Here is a 15,500-nt window from a genome sequence, read left to right on the forward strand (position 1 = left end):
ATGTTCACTGGGCCTTTTTGTAAATGGCCTAATTGCAGCACTAAAAAAAGTTGTTACTGGTGTTGTTTTGGCATCTGCAGTTTATGATAGAATATGTAACTGTATTTGTAATGAGTAAGGATGAGACATATGGACGAACAACTTCTTTATTACAATTAGGAGCGATGGTTTCGGTGTAGGTTCTAACAACCTTATCTAGCAAGTGAAGTACAGAGTATGGTTGACAAGAATATATAGTGTTTATACAGTTTATACAGTATCTTACAGTAGGTTTAAGATCAGTTACACTGTTGTATTTGTAATGAGTTGTGTTTCTGCATGAAGTTAGTCAGTGAATGCAGCAACTGTGTCCATGACACTTTTGGAGGAACATACACTCAAGCAATGCAGAACCTACAAGAAAGGAAATGTATTCAATACTGTGAGATGACATTATGTGCCAAGTTTGGTGAAGAAATATGGTATGGTTTTTAAGATCTGCTCCGGAAACGAGGACTACCTCCATTTTCAGTCTAAATCAAAGTCGTTGCCATGGAAACTCAAAAAATAATTTTGTTAAAAATCACAAACTATCAAAAGGCACCTGGGTATGCTTTTCATTCGACTTCCACTGAAATACATCAATTAATGCATACAAAACATTTCATTTTTACTGAAAATGAATAATCTATACCGATGGGGAAATCATAATTTACAGTACGTTCAATATGCATTAACTTCTGAATTTGAATTACATTCTCTGTGAACAAGGGTTTCTCTTCACCTCTACTGTCAGCCATATTTAACCTGCTGTGATGACAGTAAGTGTCATTGTAGTGCTGCGAAATGTAGAATTCAACAGATATGAATGAATTTGGTTGGTTGCCAATGCTTTCAGTTCCAATAGCGTCTGCATGGTGATTCCAATGTGAACCGCTGTTACAACGATATTTACTGCATTTATATCAAATTTAAAACTATTCCTTTGCACTTGTTAAAGGTCATGGCTGTCAGACTAAAAATATTCCCCAAACAAACAATACAAGAGTTTGCCACTAACATGGCTATATCCCCCGCCCCTGTTGCAGAATTTATGACATAATTAAATCTAAACAAACCCTAAGCTTTTTTAACCGAGGTGGAACTTGTCATGGAAATTGTAAAAAAAGAAAGAGTTTGGAACCTAAGTCCATCTTGTTGCCATGGAAACGTAAAAAATAAAAAATTCTAAAATTTCTAAATAGCAAAAGGCACCAGTTCAGCATGTACCTGACAGACCTGCAAAGTTTGATGACAAAATATTGAACGGTTTATGAGTCATGCTCCGGAAACGAACCCTACCCTAACAGAACCTAAGTCCATCTTGTTGCCATGGAAACATAAAAAATTAAAATTTCTAAAATTTCTAAATAGCAAAAGGCACCAGTTCAGCCTGTACCTGACAGTTTGATGAAAAAATATTGAACGTTTTATGAGTTATGCTCCGGAAACGAAATGTGACGGACGGACAGACGGATGGAGCCCGTTTCTATATCCCCCGCCAACTCTGTTGGGCGGGGGATAAAAATACAATACACACTAACTGCAAAGCAAATTCCATAATTGTGAGAAAGTACATAAGGTAAAGCAATCCTCTTTTGTATTATCTTTCGGACCAGTTTCGTTCCGCAAACATTCCCATTTTTCTTGCTTAATAATTCTTAACCTCTGCTCTATACATTAGAGTGATTGGGTCAATCGACTTTGTAAACAGTGAAAACCACATACGCTTGAACCTTAAAATGATCCATGAACCTGCGCAAGAATTGAATGGCTTTTCTAACTGTATGTATCCATGTTTCATCATGCATTAATAAAAGTATTCAAGATGACATATTTTATTTGAATCTCAACTGGAGGCTTCATCCTCTGCAACAATAATGCTACTATAGAAATGGCACAAAAAGGTAATGGGCATTTGATATTTTTATATGGCTGCTGTTGTATAAACTCAGATCAAAATTCTTTGCAACCTCGTAGGAGGAAATGTTGAAATAATATCACTGATAGACAGATAAACTGTTGATGTTTCAGTTCAGATAAGGTAATAATTATTTACGAATGTCCTACCTTGATCTTGACTGGAATGCTGACTGATCCCACTGTCAGAGTTCACCTGCCTTGGTTCTTTGGGTTTCCTTGTCTGAATTGCATGATGGAGTGGCATGCAACTCAGATGCTGAATATATAATGTCACAAGTGAGTCAGTGAGTTAATGATATTTAATGATACATTCCTCAATATTCCAGGTTCTTCAGGGCCAGGTAAACTGGTGGTATGTTGCATGAATGATCCACAATATAGTGCGATGACAATGTATCTAACCTGCAGTTTTAGTCAACAGTTCAAAGCATAGTAACAGAACCTTAAGGCTCTGGAGCTTGCCTGAATTATGAATTCAGACTTTGAATTTTATATGTCCATATTTTAAACAGATTTTTTAAACTTTCATGTGAAGAAAGAAGGTATTGTTTTATTCTGTATATATACTAGTCTCTGGCAGTGTACATTTGTAATGTTTTAACCTGCTTATATTATTGCTGAACCTTAGATTAGACTTAAATAAACTATCTCTGTTTGTCTGCCCAAATTACAGCTTAAAACAACAAATTGGTCCAGTACACATACACACATTACTGTTCAAACTTTTGAAGACCTCTCAAAGACATAATGACACATGTAACTGTTATTCAGTATGTGAGTTTCCACTGTTTCTCTTCCTATCCCTTCTCTTGAGCTGTTCGTGTGGATGATTATTGATGCAAAATCTAACAATTGTTATCATTGTGTATAATTCTAAGAATACAACCTGTATTATATCATAACCAAAAATTTCTGTTTATGCTGAGAACCACACTACAACATTTTAATAAATGTTCAAAACAGACGTCCTCTTTACTGGCAACATATCTAATAGTCGTGAGGGAAGCCCTATCGTTGCAGGGACCATGACTGCACAAGCACAAGGCAGGAACATCTTACTTCTTTCAACACATAACCCTCATCATCTAGATGCAGATATTTCGGGAAGGTGGGAGGGATTGATTCCTGATGTAATAGAGGTAGTATTCTTAGAATTATGATAACTATTGCTAGATAATGTTTGTGAATAACCTACCTCTATTACATACAGACAGTATACACCAGAGGTACCGGTCGGATCTGGTATCTAGTATCCCGTAGATAGTTGGCTTTGTGAAGTATGACCAAAATAAATGTTTAAAAAAGGAACCAAAAAACAAAATGATACGTCTAATAACCTTCTAGGTTAGACATAAATGACCTCATATTACTAATACATTAAACATTTAGCCATCAATGTGATACTTAGACATATTATGATGTCACTTCCGGTGATGACATCACTTCTGACGTCAGTTCCGGTTTAGTAATTCCTTATGACATCATTTGCGGTTATATATCTTCTATGACGTCACTTCCAGAAGTATCACCACTTCTAGGCTACAAATTGGTTCTGAAGACTCCCATGACATAACTTCCGGTTGTAGAACATCATACATCCTACATTATCATGTAGATACCGTATATCATTTTACATCCCATCGATCTATGATTTCAGTGTTGCCACTTGACTTGCCTAGTATACAATAGCAAACAAAGAACAAAAGCCAACGTGTTCATGAGGTAGTCTGTAATCTTCACCCCTCAACCACACATCATCCCCCCCCCCCACCCCCAAGTTCCTCAGAAGAGGAATCCCCAAGTGTATTGTCCATCCAGATCAGTAAATGTTATAGATAGAACAGGTTATGGGACATCCATTAGCAGCTAGCAACGACTTGGTCAGTGGATACTGTATTCCATGTGGCTAGGCTTGTTGCAAGATATATGATTTTGGAGATTTGGGCCAGTTTGTAGCTATCTGCAACCGTCACTCTGACCCTTTCCAATACAGTACCCTTGGTTATGTCCTTTTCCAATGAGGGTTAGCAAGAGATAATAAGGCATTTTCTCTCCTTTCTGTGGTGTTGAGTAGCTGTTATGAAGTATTTCAAGGCTCTTATGGAACAAAGTAATCTGTCTTGATGGTCCACACTTTTACTTAAGGCTGGTATCGTGTATTGCATGTGACTGAGTGGGCCAAATGTCGATGACTGGTTTTTGGCTACTGGATACTGATTTCCATTCTTGATTATGAGTTACAGTGGGAATGTCAATAGCATGTACATGTAGTTCTGATACACGAGGAGAAAAGCAGTTTTCCTGGAAACTAATAGTAATGTCTTACTCCTCATGGGCTCAAAAGGTGGTTTCATCAATGCTGACAATACCATAGATAAATCCCATTTGGAAAGATATGTGGTATTTTGATGTCTTCCAGTGCAAAGAAATGAGTTGATTCAGTATTGGGTGCGTACCTATAAATAGGTCGTCATGTTGTAATACTGATGCCAGGGCAGATCTGTAGCATCTGTAGTGCCATGTCTGAATTTCTTGTTTCTAAGATATAGCAAACATTCGGCAACTATTGGTATGGTTATCTTCACTTCTAATAAATTTCTTCTCCTTCTCCACTCAACGAACGTGTCCCATCTGTTATTATACAGGGCAGATGATGCTGGTCTCCATGAGCTTGCCACACTTTGTGCAGCTGATTTAGAGTAACCGGCGGCTTGCATCTTATTAGCATTTAGTGATTAGAACTAAATGCCTTTATGTCAGGCTTGGCACCATTGCTAATATTATTACAGCTAAATACCTTCATTCCAAGAAGCTACGTGCTGATTCGCATGGTGCCATCGTCTCTGGCCTAGATCCGCTCTTGGCACGTCCAGTATAGGAGCGTTTGTTTATATTTTCTATGACTTCTTGTAGCGTGGCATCAGCTCATGCAGCACTTGCTCTCCAGCTTTCAGCTGTACAACACATAGTTATATTAGCGCATTCATCTATAGTTTTTTGCACCCACCAACCCACCCTGTTATCCTTAATTACAAGTTATTCAAGCTTTGCAGTTGTCAATTTGGTGGAACTTTACTGGAGCATTATGTTTGTACATAATGATGTTGTCATGAATAAAATGTTGCGGATGGGCGGGGTGCTGGTGGACTTTGGCGTCTTTGGATACATCCAAAATTATAAATTATATAGGATAGGGTTGCCCGCTTTACAGCAGGAACCAATTTATCCATGCTGCTTTACAGCAGATGGCTTAGTGTCCACTTTACAGCGAATGGTCAGCTTGGCAACAATAGTTGCCCTCACTCATGGTTTGGCAATGGTACTTGCCTGGCAGCGCTAGCTGCATAGCAACATGGGTTGCTTGGCAATGGTTGTTGCAGGGCAGCAGTTGCTGCAATTTGGGTCGCTTAACAGGGGTTAAGCTCATTTCTGCAGTCAACCAGTACCACCACATCTGCGACGATTTCATCCAAATAATATCTCTTGTCTTAATTTCGAGCCTGTCATAATGGAGCCATGTCCCTATATAAATGAGATAACTTCGAAGAGTGAAGATGGAGGTTGTCGAGGCGGCCGTAAAATATGCCTGATTTCAGTTCTCTCAGTAGATCGTGATGTACTGGGAGTTTCAGAGGTTCTTCTATCAGGAGGGGTAGTAACTACAGCAACCAAGCCCTGTTGGTACATGCTGGGTCTATTAGAATTATGACACAGTCTTCCTCTTCTGTTTTCTTCAGAACTCTGTATATTTCCAGGAGGAAATGCCTAATCGAACATTCCCTCCCAGTCCATGGAAAGGCAACGACCTGGAGGGCTAGCGGTAAGATTTAAGGTGGAACAACTTCTTTAATGTAATAAAGAAGTTGTTCAACCATATATCTTATCCTTACGTATTAATAATTAACAGAAAGAATGAAAATATGTCACACCAGTGAGTGTAACAGCATCTAGAAGGCAGGGATTTCCCTGAACAAGGGCAGTTGAAATGTTTGGAAATTTGGAAGGGAATATGTTTTCTTTCATAGATAATTTAATCTTTTGTCTGTGTTACATTAAAATTTGATGAAATCAGACTACTCAGAACAATGAACACACAATGCCATTTAGAAAGTGGTCAAATGTAACAAACACAGCCACAACATGGATGTCGTACAACTGGTAGTCTAGATCACATATTTTGTGTACCCCTCTGACAAGTGTAAACCAACCCCAAAAAGTAGGGAATCTACTCAAAAAGTGTTATCCCAAATATAACATTTGTTATACTCAGAACAATAAAAGAATGACAACACAGTAAAATATGATAACCATTAACAATCATAGGTATCAATATTTAATTTTGTTTCCAAAATCATCTTTATTTAATTTATTCTAATGTATAGAAAACTCCATTGGTACAGAAAATACAACAGGCCTCATTTATCTATTTTGTGGTTAACATTGATGTATTTTGATGGTAAATTATCAGTAGTTAGGAGTCAACTAATCTAATTATTCACTTAATGAGTACATAGATTGATGGTTATTTAGATTGGGGATCTAAGCAATTTGTTTCACATAACACAAAACTTTATAGTTACCATACAATCAATAAAGAATGCAGTACTATATAATATCGAAATATACCTATACACACCTTTCCCAGTTAAAAGTAGTGTCACAATCACATTTACATAAGTCTGTTTCTGCTTTCATTAATTAGACTTAGTAGAACAATTTAGTCTCACGGCATATTAGATTAACCTCCATCCTGTATGATTGCAAAAAGAATTTATGCTTAATAAATTTATTAAAATTCAAACTACACCAAACGTTTGTGATCAGATGTTTAAATAAAACAACTATGAAACAGTTTAAATGAAAATATAAAGACAATAATTCAGTTTTCTAGCATATGCCTCATGATTTTAGTATGAGATTTTACGGTTCATTTAATCCTGCCTGTTGACGCTGAAAGTTGAATACTAGCTGCTCCATTTCTAATTTGAGTTGTCTTAGAAGCCACTTGTGAGTAATTTCCTTCATTTCTTCTCCTAAGTGGAAAAGAAATTGTTTATTCCCTCCAAGATTGTCCTCTGTGGGCTTATTCACTATAGTGCTCCTGAATCAGCCTCTCTGAATCTATCTTGGGGAGTTAGTTTTGCTGTGGTCTTTCGCAAGGGTGGAAGAGATGGAGCAAGGGCAGCAGTTTCATTTTCAGATGGTGTATGAACAGTTGAACTTCATCCTGGCTTTCTTCATCTGGCCTATTTGTGGATTCCTGAAAGAGCATAAAAAATAGTTCTTAAACATAAATATATCTCATCATTTTAACAAAAAAATTCTTTTTCACTAATTTTGCAGGTGCCAAGCACTCAAAAGGAATGGAAAAGCATCGTGACTGACTCTGAAGACAAGTGGCAATTGCCAAACTGTTTTGGTGCAATGGATGGGAAACATTTTGCAGCTAATAGTGGTTCCCAATTTTACAACTACAAGGGCTATTTTAGGATTGATGCCAACTATAAATTTACATTTGTAAATGTTGGTGCCAATGGGAGAGCTGGAGATGCAGGGATCTTTGCAAATTGAGATCTGTTGAAGTGTATTGCTGCTAATGCAATTAATATACCATCACCAAAGCCCCTTCCAGGATGACAAGAGGACACGCGCATGTTTTTGTGGGTGATGAAGCTTTTCCACTGAAAACATATCTTATGAAGCCATTTCCCCAATGTGATCTACCCGAACACAAAAGAATCTTCAATTACAGGTTGTCCAGAGCAAGGAGAGTGTCTGAAAATGGCTTTGGCAATCTCATCACCAGATTCCCGGTATTTCAGAAGCCAATAAGACAAAAACCAGACAATGCTGTCAAAACTATTATGGCTGCAGTGGTCTTACACAATTTCCTGCGTACCAAGAAAGATAAAGTTTACAGTACCCAATCTGATGTTGAACCTCACACCACACAAGTTAGTAGACAGAGACATCTGGGATGAATTTAAGGACTATTTCATGACCAATGGACAAGTTGACAGGCAATGGGACAGAATTTAACCAGTATGGTGCATTGAGCTGCATCAGTATTGTTCATAAAGCTGTGTCAGTATTGTATATTGACCTGTGTCAGTATTGTACATTGAGCTGTGTCAGTATTGTACATTGAGCTGTGTCAGTATTGAGCATTGAGATGCATCAGTATTGTACATTGACCTGTGTCAGTATTGAGCATTAACCTGTGTCAGTATGGTAAATTGACCTGTGTCAATATTGTGCATTGAGCTGCATCAGTATTGTACATTGAGCTGTGTCACTATGGTAAATTGACCTGTGTCAGTATTGAGCATTGAGCTGTGTCAGTATGGTAAATTGAGCTGTGTCAGTATTGTGCATTGAGCTGCGTCAGTATTGTTCATTGAGCTGTGTCAGTTTGGTAAATTGACTTGTGTCAGTATACTGCATTGAGCTGCATCAGTATTGTACATTGAGCTGTGTCAGTATGGTAAATTGACCTGTTAGCATTGAGCTGCATCAGTATCGTAAATTGAGCTGTGTCAGTATTGAGCATTGAGCTGTATCAGTATGTTAAATTGACCTGTGTCAGTATTATACATTGAGCTGCGTCAGTATGGTGCATTGAGCTGCATCAGTATTGTACATTGAGCTGTGTCAGTACTGAGCATAGAGCTGCGTCAGTATAGTAAATTGACCTTTGTCATTATTGTGCATTGAGCTGCATCAGTATTGTACATTGAGCTGTGTCAGTATGGTAAATTGACCTGTTAGCATTGAGCTGCATCAGTATTGTACATTGAGCTGTGTCAGTATTGTACATTGAGCTGTGTCAGTATGGTAAATTGACCTGTGTCAGTATTATGCATTGAGCTGTGTCAGTATGGTTAACTGACCTGTGTCAGTATTGAGCATTGAGCTCTGTCAGTATGGTAAATTGACCTGTGTCAGTATTGTGCATTGAGCTGCATCAGTATGGTAAATTGACCTGTGCCAGTATTGTGCATTGAGCTGCATCAGTATGGTAAATTGACCTGTATCAGTATTGAGCATTCAGCTGCGTCAGTAAGGTAAATTGACGTGAATCAGTATTGAGCATTGAGCTCTGTCAGTATGGTAAATTGACCTGTATCAGTATTGAGCATTCAGCTGCGTCAGTATGGTAAATTGACGTGAATCAGTATTGAGCATTGAGCTCTGTCAGTATGGTAAATTGACCTGTATCAGTATTGAGCATTGAGCTGCGTCAGTATGGTAAATTGACGTGAATCAGTATTGAGCATTGAGCTCTGTCAGTATGGTAAATTGACCTGTGTCAGTATTGTGCATTGAGCTGCATCAGTATTGTACTTTGAGCTGTGTCAATATGGTAAATTGACCTGTGTCAGTATTGTGCATTGAGCTGCATCAGTATCGTACATTGAGCTGTGTCAGTCAGTAGGGTAAATTGACCTGTGTGAGTATTAAGCATTGAGCTGCATCATTATTGTACATTGAGCTGTGTCAGTCAGTATGTTAAATGGACCTGTGTCAGTATTGTGCATTGAGCTGCATCAGTATTGTACATTGAGCTGTGTCAGTCAGTATGGTTTATTGACCTGTGTGAGTATTGAGCATTGATCTGTATCAGTATTGAGCATTGAGCTGCATCAGTATGGTAAATTGACCTGTATCAGTATTGAGCATTGAGCTGTGTCAGTATTGTGTACTGAGCTGTATCAGTATAGTGCATTGAGCTGCATCAGTGCTATACATTGAGCTGTGTCAATATTGTGCATTGAGCTGAGTCAGTATTGTATATTGACCTGTATCAGTATTAAGCATCAGTATTGTATACTGAGCTGTGTCAGTATGGTAAATTGAGCTGCATCATTATTGTTCATTGAGCTGTCAGTAGGGTGCTTTGAGTTGCATCAGTATTGTACATTGAGTTGCATCAGTATTGTACATTGAGCTGTGTCAGTATTGGGCATTGAGCTTTGTCAGTATGGTAAATTGACCTGTGTCAGTTTTATGCATTGAGCTGCATCAGTATTGTACATTGAGCTGTGTCAGTATTGAGAATTGATCTGTGTCAGTATGGTAGAAATTGACCTGTGTCAGTATTGAGCATTGAGATGCATCAGTATGGTAAATTGACCTGTGTCAGTATGGTAAATTGACCTGTGTCAGTATTGAGCATTAAGCTGCATCAGTATGGTAAATTGACCTATGTCAGTTTTATGCATTGAGCTGCATTAGTATTGTACCTTGAGCTGTGTCAGTATTGAGCATTGAGCTGTGATAGTATGGTAAATTGAGCTGTGTCAGTATTTTGCATTGAGCTGCATAAGTATTGTACATTGAGCTGTGTCAGTATTGAGCATTGAGCTGTGTCAGTATGGTAAATTGAGCTGTGTCAGTTTTATGCATTGAGCTGCATCAGTATTGTACATTGAGCTGTGTCAGGAAGGTAAATTGAGCTAGGTCAGTATCCTGCATTGAGCTACCTCAGTATTGTGCATTGTGCATTTATTGAATAGTATGTCTAGGAGATGCGCTTCCATTACCTTAGGCTAGCATCTCTCTAAAAAGCTATAACTGAAACTACTGATATTTTATTTATGCATTTTACCTGATGACAAGTATTACTTGCTAAACTATTATATGAAATGATGTATAAATATTACACCATGATAACTCATAAAAGCACTTGATGTGGATCTAATTTTTATAGGATAACTTAGTATAAATGTTACACCATGATACAAGATCGTCTATAGTGCATTAAGGATTAGCCCCCATACAAGCTCGTCTATAGTGCATTAAAGATTAGCCCCAACACAAGCTCGTCTATAGTGTCACCATAATCTCTTTCAAAGCATCCAGTAAATATGTCAACAAGATTAGTGCCAATCCAACAGGATTAACAGGATTAAGTATTCCCCTCTGTCTAGCCATTCATTTAGCATAGGGCACAACCAATCGTGTATCAACCAATCATATTCCTTTTCATTGTTCAAATTTTTGTTAAATACATACTGTAGCAAAGTTTTAGCAGAGAAGGGGTTTGACTCTGTTACCAAGCAGACCTCTCTCCCACAGCCAGAGGGTTGTACCGACTCTCTGTTCTAAGTAATTGTAAATTGTTCATTGTTAATTGTTCTTGTAAATAAAATTGTGATTAGTCTCCTGTGACTCCGGCTCTTTGCTGACTAATTCCCCCAAGAAATCCAGCACGCCATTTGGACAGTTTTGTTCACCCGGAACAGTCCATGATAAATTGGCGGAGAATCATCGTTTTCGGAACCACGGAGCCCAGGAACTAACTACAACCAGCTGCAAGAACCCATTGGAGGACATGTCCAACCGTGATCATCTGATGGAATAACAAGCAAGCTGCATCTACCTCTGACCTCATCACTGGATTAAAGACAACCAACTCCTCCAAAGACACCAACAAAGGAAGAAAAAGTCTTCAAATATTGTAAGTAGAACATTACATTGTTGAATACTTGTCTTTCTTTAATTTAGTACGGTACATACTAATAGGTGTCATGGCAAATATTGTGTCTGGTATGGAAAAGTAACTTTGAAAGTGAAATTCAAACAGTGTCTTTAGTTAAGCCCCTTGCCAAAAGTGTAATTCAGGCAAAATTTGGTACAAAAACAACAAATTGTTTAGTAGATACAGGGGCATCCATTTGTTGTATTTCGTCTGCTCTTCTTAGCACAGCTTTTGAAAACCTTATTCTTGGAAACTCACCCTTTCCACAGGTAAAAGGTGTTGGCAGCGAATTGCATAAAGTGTTAGGTTCAGTTGTGTTAGATTTTGTCATTGAGGATCAGGAATTTTCTCAAAGATTCTATGTTCTGCCTACACTACCAGAAGCAGTGATACTAGGTGAGAACTTCCTTGATGACAATGATGCAGTCTTAGATTATAGCTGTCATTCCTTGATACTTAACAACAGCACCTCAGATAGGCAATATATCAATTTCATAGCCAATTCAGTGCAATAGATTAGTGGATTAGCAAAAACAATAGATCAGATTTACATCCCCCCTCAGAGTGAAATTCATTTCAAGGTTAGACTATCAGAGACCAAAGAGGATTCCCTCATCCTCATTGAACCCATTGCTTCCCTCACTGCTCATTCTGAAGTAGCAGGTGGTAGAACTCTTTCCAAAGTGAAAAGCAAAACTGCTACATTTAGGCTTATGAATCCCTCCCAAGGAGAAAAGGTTCTTGACAAGGGTACAGTTGTAGGCAAATTTGGTTACATTGACAAAGACTCTGTTTTTGAAATCGACTCTGACCAACCATTCATCAGTACCGTTAACACTGACAATGAGAAGAGAGACAATGACACCAGGGATTATGTTTAAATTGCACAAGATTTAGGATTTGATTTGACCAATACAACTGACTCCAGACCAACGACACAGACTACTTAGATTTTTGGGACAAAATAGAGACATGTTTTCAACGAGTCTTGCAGATTTAGGAAAGACTGACATGCACCAACATATCATTGACACTGGCGACCACCCACCCGTTAAGTGTAGACCATATCGCCAATCTCCTCTTCTCCAAAAAGTCACTGAAGAACTTAAAGATGATTTTCTGAAGTATGATTTGATCGAGGAGTCTACTTCTATGTATTCAGCTCCCATTATCCTAGTCAAGAAACGTGATAGCTAATATAGATTTGTTTGGGACTACAGAAAGTTGAATTCTGTCACTTTACCAATGTCATGGCCTCTTCCTGTTTTTGATGATGTTGTTGATCACATCGCCAATGCACAAGCTAAGATCTTCTCAACTTTAGATCTTGCTAATGGCTTCTTCCAAGTGCCATTACATGAAGATTCAAAGCATAAAACTGCTTTCGTCACCCATCAAGGCCTTTATCAATTCAAACGTTTGCCCCAAGGTTTGACAAATTCTCCACTTTGTTTTCAACAGCTCATGAGCAAAGTGCTAAGCAAATTGCTTTTTAAGGTTGCGCTGATTTACATTGATGATTTGATAATTTACAGCAAAAAAAGAGCATCTCCAACATTTGGAGCAAGTATTTTACTATCTGAAACAGGCAAAATTAACTCTAAAGCCATCCAAATGCAATTTTGCAACGGACAAAGTTTCTTTTCTGGGTCATGTTTTATCATGTAGAGGTGTTCAAGTTGATGACAAAAAGATTGAAGCAATTAGAACCTTTCCAGTGCCCAAATCACAACTCAGACTGAGGATATTTGCACGCCTATTGTCAATCACTTAGAATCAGACACACAGACAACACATTGGTCAGTCACCTTTGAATATGAAGAGGATTATCAGTCAGTACCAGTTAATGTTGTTGCAGCATTACATGCTACAAATGCTGATGTTACTCAAGACAAATTGGTTGAAGTAAGTATAAAAGAACATCCAAATTTACGTCACCTACAAAGGATTTGTCCAGATTTCATCCAAATCTTTGACTACAAAGAGGATGATGTCCTTCCACAAAATGAAAAGGATCGTCAAAAGATTCTTATCGAAGCCAATACTTTTGAAATTGATGAAGGCATCCTATACAGATTCGTTCCACAAAGACAGAAAGGCCATGCAGACAAGTTCATTAAACGGCTGGCAGTCCCAAGAACCCTCAGGAATCAAATCCTGCAATCATACCATGACTCAGAGTTTGGCGGTTGCCACCATGGGAAAGAAAGGATACACAACACCATGAGACCTAAGTACTACTGGCCCAAAATGTACAGCGATATTGCTACTTATGTCCAGACATGTGAGGTATGTCAACAGACCAAGAGGCACTACCATGGCAAGAAGGCACCACTTCGTCCACTACCTGTAGAAGAGGTATTCACCCTATGGCACGTTGACATTCTCGGTCCCCTGCCAACAACACCAGACAAGTACAAATACATTTTGTTCATCACAGATGCATCATCCACTTCGGATCCAAGAAGCCAAAGAAGTAGCAGATGATCTCGTTAGAGAAATATTTTGTCGGTATGGCGCTCCAAGGACCTTAATTTCAGACAGAGGTCAGAACTTCATGTCCAAACTCATCAAAGCAATTTGTGAACTTTTGGCAATTAAATTTACCCATACCAGCCCATACCATCCTCAAACAAACAGCTGTGTAGAAAGGCTCAATTCCTATATCAATCAATCACTAAGAGCCTATTGTAACAAGTCTCAAAATGATTGGCCCCGTTTTATTCCTGGCATCATGATGGCCTATCGGATGGCTCCAAATTCATCAACACAAAAATCCCCATACGTTATGCTTTTTGGCAAACAAAAGTTATCTTTCAAATTTGCTTGAGGAGCTGGAAATCACTAGAACAATTGCAGCTGAAAACACTGCTCGGGCTAAGGAGGTGTATTCAGAACAATATAATCGAAAAGCTAAAGAACCAGAATTCACCCCAGGTCAAACGGTTTGGCTTTACTGTCAATAAGTTGAAAAAGGCCTTTCCAACAAATGAACCAAGAAGTGGTATGGTAGCTATTATATCATCAATACATGTCCAAATTATACCTACAAACTACGCCGAAGTTCTGACGACAAAATACACAAACCACTGGTCCATGCCAACCGTCTGAAGCCATATTTTGATCCTGCTGATCGTCCACAGTATCCTCCAGAACCATACCTCAATGACACAAGTAACATAGATTCAGGAGTCATGGATGACAATGAGGAACCAGTCAATGATACTCAGCTTGACAGCAACAATTCCCCATCAACAAGTTCAACTTACCAAGCCACTGATCAATCACCTCCACAACAGAAAGGTAAGAAGGTCAATTCCAAAACAAAGGCAGGTACTTCCAGCAACAAGAGTCCGAAGCAAAAGAAGAAAAACCCTGCTCCAAGTACAACAGAAAAACCTGCCAGTCCCAGTACAACAATGACGAAGGAAAATCATGCTCCAACCAAGCTAAATGAAAAAGTAAACAAAGGGAAAAGAGGAGTGAATAGTAAGTTTCACCAGCAAAATCCAGAAAACAACTTGACGACAGCCATGTACATCCTCCAAGTCAGAGTCCAACATCAGGTAATCAAACCAAGGATATCCCTCAGGTTTTCAATCCAGAGGACATCCACTCAATTGTTAGTTCCAAGAGAGCAAATGGCAAAACCTACTACAGAGTGAAATGGAAGGATCCAGAAAGAGGAGACACATGGGAGTATGGCAGCAGCATTCCAGACTCCATTCGGAGAGAATTTCACCTCAAAAGAAGTATGTCAGGAAAACGACGAAAACGTCCACTGAAGAATCATAAGTTTTTCGACCAAAAGGAATCAGCTCAAGACAATAAATCAGTCAATGTTCTGTCAGGGAATACAATGTCAGGGAATGTCGAGCAAGGGAACACCAAACCATGCATAGAATTAGATGTCAAACATAATTATTACTAAATGGTGTCATGACCAGGAAGAATGTATCGGCAGCAAATTACACAAAGTATATCATGGATAAAAATTACCTTCTATTTTTTGATACAATCATTAGAGTGAGTGAGGACCGCCTCCGTGGTCTAGTGGTAGAGCGTCCGCTTTTAGCAA

General features: G+C 38.5%; 1 protein-coding gene across 1 annotated transcript in view; it reads right to left on the reverse strand.

The window, feature by feature from the left end:
- Window positions 1–15,500, reverse strand: part of LOC124150005 (tyrosine-protein kinase receptor torso-like) — a 534,068-nt gene that overhangs the window by 79,504 nt on the left and 439,064 nt on the right. Inside the window, exon 17 of the mRNA XM_046521879.2 lies at window positions 2,089–2,197. Within this exon, the coding sequence (XP_046377835.1) occupies window positions 2,089–2,197 (109 nt within the window). The remainder of the gene's footprint in view (window positions 1–2,088; window positions 2,198–15,500) is intronic.

The sequence above is a fragment of the Haliotis rufescens genome, unplaced genomic scaffold (assembly GCF_023055435.1).
Source record: "Haliotis rufescens isolate VD_foot unplaced genomic scaffold, xgHalRufe1.0.p SCAF_12, whole genome shotgun sequence".
NCBI lineage: Eukaryota > Metazoa > Mollusca > Gastropoda > Lepetellida > Haliotidae > Haliotis > Haliotis rufescens.